The 8,290-nt window shown below is 33.5% G+C and overlaps 1 protein-coding gene across 1 annotated transcript; it reads right to left on the bottom strand.

Moving 5' to 3' along the window:
* Positions 1 to 5,595: 5,595 nt before the first annotated feature.
* Positions 5,596 to 7,695, bottom strand: LOC139845092 (geraniol 8-hydroxylase-like). Its single transcript, XM_071835315.1, has 2 exons — positions 6,724 to 7,695; positions 5,596 to 6,216 (listed from the first exon to the last, which is right to left on the bottom strand). The coding sequence occupies exons 1-2, from the start codon at positions 7,693 to 7,695 to the stop codon at positions 5,596 to 5,598; spliced, it is 1,593 nt and encodes a 530-aa protein (XP_071691416.1).
* Positions 7,696 to 8,290: the final 595 nt, after the last annotated feature.

Genomic DNA, 8,290 nt, shown 5'->3' with positions numbered 1-8,290 from the left:
GGTTACTCTACATATTCCTTCCTTCGTTGGTTGCAACTATCTGTTGTCCTAGTTAATATTAACCCTAACTTCAACATGTAACTGAAGGGATGAAGTTACATTACGGAACTGTGCTTTCATTTCATCCAAGGATAAGTTCACCTACTGCATGGTAAAATGGGTGATACCCTTCATTTTTCGTTCAGACCGTCCTGAAGACACTAAATAATTATGGCTTGCAAGTCCGATTGGTCACTTTCAGCTAAAATTTTGATTCACTTATTCAAATGAAACGTTCTTAAATATCGGTTTCTTTATGCCTATGGCCTCCTTCCGAAATCAAGGGGTTAGTAAAATTCGTGGCTAACACTATCCAGACATCAAATCGCATGGTTGTAATCACTATGTTTTCCATTCTACCTGTCAGCTTATATTGCGACATACTCGCTCAGTGTTTTGGATGAGCTTAGAATCATTCATGATACATTTCACGCATCCAGCTTACCGAAGATGCCTGTAAGGCTAAAGACACCATCTTTCCTTTTGTGGATGTATATTCAGATGACATACTCATGTTAAACGGAAACGGAATCAATTTGTTGATCTCTTAGGACAAGAGACTTAATTAACGACATATGCCTATTCTTACTTTCATACGTCGAAGTACCTTTCAAGGTAAATAACTCACTTCTGAGCCCACGAGTCTCACGGAACTTTGACATACTCCTTCTCATTCAAATACGGTACCATTGTTGGTCACTCCTCAAAATTTCGGGACGAAATTTTCTTTAACAGGTGGGTAATGTAACGACCCGAATTTTTCGACTTGCTTTTGTGCTTTGTGCTTTCACGAAACTGCGTATTTGTGCGTACTGAGCTAGCTTATGCTCTGGGATCTTTTATCATGGTTAATTACTCTCATTAATATCTTACTACGTGCTATTAAGTGTGTAATCACTTAACTTGATCCCCGAATACTTTTACGACCGTTGGTGTCACTTATCATTTTAAACGAGATACGTACATGGTACACGTTAAACTTTTATCGTAATTGGAATATTATGACTGTGCAAACTTGATTGTTATTTATTATAACAATTACTTGGCTTAAGGGCTTATTTAATTGAGCTTAGTGTTTTCTAATGCTTACTAGTTACCTTAATGGACTTAGCACCTTAATTGACTTTCCATGCCCCGACTTGTCTTTGTGACACACATTTTTCACGAATAATATTTCGGATATTATTTACGTTCATGATTAATTTTTTTATTAATCATTTTTAATTAACTAATGTTAGTAGTTAATTACTTGGGCTTTATTTATTTAATTATTGCATACATACTTGGACTTGGGCCTTTATTAATGGACATGGACTTGGAAGCCCACCCTACTTCCTTAATGGACTAGTAAGCCCACTTTTAAGCTAGTGTTTTATTAATGATAAACATGGATTAATTAACTTAAGTTAGAGACAAAATCTTACAAGCATGCTAGAACTCTTTCCCATACATTTAACTTTAATACCATTCTAAGCTTACACTTTCACCCCATGCTTGAAAGTTGGCTTTTGACTTCCCCCTTTTAACCCCTTGAAACCGTCCACTTTATGCAAGGAGGGAGGAGTTCCATTTTTCAATTTTTATTACTTATTTACTTATGTATTACTTCATTTTATCACACACAAACTTACACCATCTTTTTCTCTCAACATATTCTCTCAAACTTGTAAATAACAAGACTTTATTTTCCTTCTTTTTCTTCCATTAAAGTCGACATACATCATCATCATCATCATTTACTATTTTGAAGTTTATTGTTGTTTGTTGTTGTTAAAGATCAAGTTCTATAACTTGTATCTTCATGTAATCTTGGTTACTTCCATCTTTTGTTTGATGAAGAACCAAGAACAAGAATCTAAACTTGTTAGTTTATGGTTCTACACTTAAATGTTTTAAAGATCTAAAACTCATAAGCCTTGAGAGCTTACTTGTGTTCATGCTTTGTAGACTTAAATTCTTAAGATCCAAGCTTGACTCGAATCTTCTTAAGTATGAAACAAACATGAACTTAATACTTGTAGATTTAGTTTATTTCTTTCTTTTGTACTTAATTAAATTCGTGATTCATGAGCTTGGTCAAGTATTACTAGTTAATCTTGATCTCATTTTTCTTGAACTAAAGTTAAACTTGTAAGTTCAAGAACATGGAAGTTTAACTTTCTAGTTATAACTTCATACACTTATGTTGGATCTAAGTTTCTATAGCTTATGGTCTACTTATTTTATTGTAAACAAAAGCTTGTAAGCTTAAATACATTTTACAAGATAAAAATCTAAGTTTCATAACTTATGGTTTCATTAAAGTGAAGATCCAAGTTTTGTAACTTAGGATCTAACTTAAGAACACTAGATCTAGACTTTCTAGTCTAGGATCTTTAAGATCTAACTAAGATCTAAGTTCTACAACTTAAGATCTTGTTTATTTAGTTTACTTTCAAGTTTATAGCTTAATATTATCATTAGAACTTATGTATGTGTCGGATCTAAGATTTTGATGTAACTTTGGTTCATCAAACTACTTGCAACACTTAAATGAGTTGTGCTACTTATCTTAGACATACACAAGTGTTATGATGGTCAAACCTTGGTTAAGATAATGTAAACACATCAACGAGTTGTATACTTAAAGCTACAGCATCAAGGATGAGAACCGTGATGAGCATCAAGCACCAAGAACCCACCGGAACACATTTCTTACTGTTTTTGGGAACTGATCAATAACCTGGGCTACTAGAAAAGTTAATTTCCATATTTTTCGGTTTGAGTATATGACTTTTTGTTTAAGACTCGTCTTAATCTGATTTACGGTTTAGGATTTATAGCCTTCCGAAAGTCACTACACCCTTTTAACGTTGTGCTGAAATTTCTGACCTACTCGCACTTAAACCGTCGCCACGGTCAAACAAAGACGAGTTTGGTTCTGAATTTTGGTCAGAAACTATGGAACTCACATACGGAGCCATAGCCACTGATTACGCGTCTTTTCGATTTACGTAGAGGTCGTAGCAGCTGATCAAAGTCAGCCTTTACTTCGGTCTCTATTCTTGAACGAAACGTACTTTATCCTTTTTGACTTATGATAAATGATGATGATACTTAAGACTTAATTTACATACTTTTAAACCTTTGAGAACGAATTACTGACTTAGTAACTTTTGACTTAGGTTGAGGACCTTTCGGACCAACTACTTGCAAACTTATCTCGAATCAACTTAACTACTTTACACTGTGAGTTATAGCATCCCTTTTTACTTTAACTATTTTGGGACTGAGAATACATGCGTGTTTTACGTTTTACATACTAGGCACGAGTACTTAAACTTTGTATATGTGTGGGTTATACAACGGCATAAACTTTCCCCTTAGCTCGGTAACGTTTAGTCATTGGTCTTTGAACCGGTGAACACGAATCTTAGATATGGATCGATAGGGTTTGACATCCCCACTCGGGCTAGTCGCGCTAGCATTTAACGGGTGTTTAATACTTCGTAAACATACGCACTCGCCAAGTGTACTTTTAGGGGGTGATATTACGTTAAGTTAGTTACCAAGTGCCCACGGTTAAACATATACTTTATCATACTGATTTGAATTACTGATTTAAACTGCTGGTTAAAGCATTGAAATCTCGTGGTCTACATTACATTACTGATTACGAACAAACTATAACTCACCAACATTCGTGTTGACTTTTTAATTAAGCATGTATTTCTCAGGTGCTTAGACGTTGTTGCTTCCGCTGTTAGACTTGCTGTCTTGGTGTTACAGACTTGATGTGTTAGACTTCCGATGCATTACTTAGAGATGTCTCAATCATGGAACTTTTATTTTGCATTCGTAACTTACGTTATTTTCAAATAATGGCTTTGTAACGACCTTTGGGTCACGTACTTATGTTTATGCTTCTATTCATAGGAAGCACGTTATCTTTTGTAAAACGCTATATTTTCATGAATGCTAAACTGGTTTTCAAACAACATATAGTGTTTGACCTTGTAATGATCATGTTGTTGATGATCCGTACACGATGGTTTTGTACGGGGCGTCACAATAAATGTACGTTTTAATATCTGGGAATTTAATAAAGTAATTGTATTATGATTTTTTAATTATCGTATTTTTAATTTTTAGGACTTTTATAAATTGTAATGCTTCTTATTAATTTAAATGTGCTTTTATAAATTTTTATTATTTAAGTATGAAATATTTTTATAAAAAAAAAAACAAGTTAAAAAAATAAATCAAACTAAAATGAAAAAAAAAATTAAAAAGTGTGACCAATTTAACTCATCAAACAACCATCACGCCTACCACTACAAACTCCATCACGTCATCACGCCATCACCTTTGCCAAATTAACACTATACCCCACAAAAACACTCTTTCACGCCCCCATCACCCCATCACCACTACAAATAGTCTAACACTTTTCTACCAAATAAGTGATTTCATTTAAGCCGAAAACATTCAATCCCTATACATATGATTTATGACTATTACAAAAAGTTGATATTTTTTTATACTATGTTCCCATCTAATGATATAAATGACTTGAATTCATTGGCAGATTAATAGGCGTAATTATTTGAGGGATCGTGCTCGTTTGAATAAGTTGTTTCACGGTGGTTAAATTTTTTTATTTTTTTATGGCTCTTTGCACCTCTCTTATGATGAATTTGTGTCTTGCAGTTATGATATAAAAGCATAAATCTTCCCAAAACGGTAAACTTATATAGTTATATAAATATTAACATATATGAAATGAATAGCTAATGGAACCTGAGTTCAACTAAGCCACAGACAGATCGAGTATCAACAGTAGATTTCACAAATTTTACACAACGGTGTAGCATGCATCATCAGAAATGAAAAAAACAAAAAATAAAAAAAGAAGAAAAAAAAAACACCACATTCACATTAGAAATTCACAATTTTATTTTACTATTTAAAAAAAAAAAATCATATTTATTGATCGGAGGTCCACTTGGAAGCAATCTCTTTATCCGTCGAATAGAGAGAGATATGATTTTTTCTACTTTTGAGAGTGTTTCACTCTGGATGGGAGAAATGACTTGTTTTTATTCTCGGATAGGGAAAGGATTGCATACATCTCACCTCCTTCATACACCACTCATATTTTTATGCGTTTTGTTGTTGTTTTGTTCACATTGGAAATTCACAATTCACATCGAAATTCAACCTTTACGCATTTAAATAAACATGCAGTCATGTAAGTCAGTGTGTAAAGAATTCGATAAAGTTATCAACTAACATACGTGTTTCAATTTCCATTTTGAATATTACTTGATGTTATAATCACGACGTAACCACTTACTTCATATAAATATACTTTTATTGAATTATATTGACTATCGATAAACCATGCTACAGTATGTTCTTAATTACTCATTATGAGTCAAGGAAACACTTCCACACTCTGAAAGAAGATATGGGCGCACAACTGTTGCACCCTCATAAACATTACATACACATAACTTAACACACTATCTTGTTTAAGAGTTATTGTTTGAATCACTTCAAACAAATAATTCGCTATCAATTGTAGAGGCTCACACTAGATAATCGTTGAGAGGGTATAACTATCAATGGTTTCTTTTTCTTTAACACTAATCCAAACTCATCCGAAAGCTCAAAGTCTTCATCTTTTGGTAAGGTCCAGTCGAAAGAATGCAAGAGCGACGCTAATATGTTAATTAACATCTTCTCTCCGACTGCGATTCCTGGGCATATTCTTCTCCCTGATCCAAATGGTAAAAACTTGAAATTATTTCCATTGTAATCCCATTTATTGTTCAAGAATCGCTCGGGCTTGAACTCCAGTGGATTTTCCCAGTTGTTTGGATCTCGCATGATCGCGAAAACGTTGATATAGACAACAGTACCATTTGGAATGGTGTGTCCCGCGACAATGCAGGATTCAACTGGGGATCTATGGAGTAGTAGAGGATTTGGAGGGTGTAGTCTGAATGTCTCTTTGATGACTGCATCTAAATATGTTAATTTGGATAGATGAGATTCTTCAACAATATTGTTCAAACCAATAACATCTGTTAACTCTTCCTGAACCTTTTTCATGACATCTGGATTATTCAAAATCTCAGCCATCACCCATTCTACCGTTGTTGATGTGTTGTCTGTTGCTCCGATCACTATGTTCTATAAGTGAGACCAATATTTACTTTTAGTATGTAAGCAATACAGAAAAAAAATATTCTTTTTTTACGATTTCTTATTTATGACGCTTTAGTACATGAATAATTCTACATGTTTTTAACACCTATAAATTACACTTATAAGTGTCGAGAAGAAAAACGCGAATAACACTTAAAAACGTCAAAAAGTTACTAACATTTAAAAGCGTCAAAAAAGATAAAATTAATAATCTAAAGTAAAAGATTTTTATTACATAATTAACAATTATAAGCGTGAAAAAGTAAAAGTTTTTTTTCCCGACTAATAAGCGTGAACACAGAGTAAAAGTTTTTGATAGCTTATATTTTCACTCTTTAAATTCATGTCACACTTTTTAAGTGTAAAAATTTCATTTAGAAAGTGTCATAAACTATTAAATTTGTTGTAGTGAAGGTATAAACTATGATGAGGACTAAAAGCCTTGTTTTGATAAAGGAAAATTAAAAAAAAAAAATGTTAAGAAATACTTACCAGTAGTAACGCCTTAATATGGATCATATTAAATGTAGTTGGATCATTTTTTTGGTATACAAGATCTAATAAGATCTGCAGATAATCCTTCGTTTCATCTTCTCCAAAAGTTCCATCAATTTTGTCGTTCACTTTGTTTTTTTCTTCGATTATGCTATTAAAAATTCGATCAACATACTCAAATTGCTTTTGCATTTCTCGATTTATTCCCTGTAAATCAAACCATGATAACATTGGGAAAAAATCGGAGATGTTCGGTGCTCCGAGTAGCTCCAGAATCTTGAACTTCACATCTAGAAACTCATTTGCATTATAACCTGATTTTGTATTACCCCATAACATATTTGTTATAGCATTTTGTGTTGTATTAAAAGCAATTTGGTTGATATTGATTTTTTCTCCTAGCTTATTGTACACTTCATTTACAACCTTCCTAATTTCACGTGTTCTAAAACACGTGTTGAGATTTGTGTTGCTTAGAACTTGGCTTACTAAAATCTTGCGCATGTTTTTCCAATTTTTGTCACTATTGGACCATACAATGTCTATCCCACCATAAGTAATGGTTGCGGCTGTGAGCGGTGGACTTCGGTTAGCGAAATTTTGGTCCATGTCACGAGCCACAATCTTCACTACGTCGCTGGAGTTCACTACAACATGAAGTTTACTTCCAAGGCGTAGACTGAAGATTGGACCGTATTTTTGACCCATCGTGGCGAATATTTCATGTACGTTGGACCCAAAAAATGGGAGGTAGCCTACAATTGGTAGGCCATATGGTCCGGGTGGTAACGAACTTCTGGCCCATTTGGTATTGTACAACATCCATTTGTACAGTACAACTAGAAAAGCCGGAACAAAAATGGCGACAATTATGCGAGCAAGCTTGTCTTGTTCGTTGTCAACTTCCGGCCACCATGAACTGAAAGTGATCACGGTGAGATAAATCTTGTCTCCCAGTGCTTTTATCATTTTGTTTTGTTTTTACAAATGAATGAGTGAGATGCAATTTGTGAAAGCTTCAAGTTCTCTATATATAGCAATATACTAGGAATACAAGTTAGTTTACTCAAAGTCCAGTAGTCATATGGCGGGACCATGCATTATTATAATAATAATTGAGATTCTAAAAATGTACTCCGAGAAAAATATATTCCGTAATATAACAAATTAATAATAAGAATTTGATATCTGATAGTATTTTGATTGTAATGTTATTAATGAGCGATGGGTCAATCCGTGTGTCCTTGCGGAATGAATAGACAGTCATGTATTTATGAAAAACAAAGAATTAATTTGGTAGAGTTCAGATCAATGTCAGAAAATTAAGATGGGAGAAATTTATGCATTAAGTGTACTTTAGTTTGGTTTTCGATTTTTCAATTTATTCGATTCGGTTTCTCGATTTTGAAATTATAAAAATTAAAACCGAATCAAAACCAAAAGCGAAATCAAAATTGAACCGAAGACCGAATTCGAATTCGGTTCGGTTAAAACCGAATTAGAATTCGGTTCAGTTAAAACCGAATTCAATTTCCAAATCGACTTTTTATTATTTTTCTCATGA

This window comes from Rutidosis leptorrhynchoides, chromosome 4, assembly GCF_046630445.1.
Source record: "Rutidosis leptorrhynchoides isolate AG116_Rl617_1_P2 chromosome 4, CSIRO_AGI_Rlap_v1, whole genome shotgun sequence".
Lineage (NCBI taxonomy): Eukaryota > Viridiplantae > Streptophyta > Magnoliopsida > Asterales > Asteraceae > Rutidosis > Rutidosis leptorrhynchoides.
Note: the sequence above shows the minus strand (reverse complement) of the source record. Positions and strands in the feature narration are given on the sequence as shown.

Coding starts and splice junctions, on each gene's coding strand:
- LOC139845092 (XM_071835315.1), bottom strand. CDS start 7,695: ATGATAAAAGCACTGGGAGACAAGATTTATCTCACCGTGATCACTTTC. Junction 6,217..6,723: donor ATATTAAGGCGTTACTACTG/GTAAGTATTTCT, acceptor TCTCACTTATAG/AACATAGTGATCGGAGCAAC.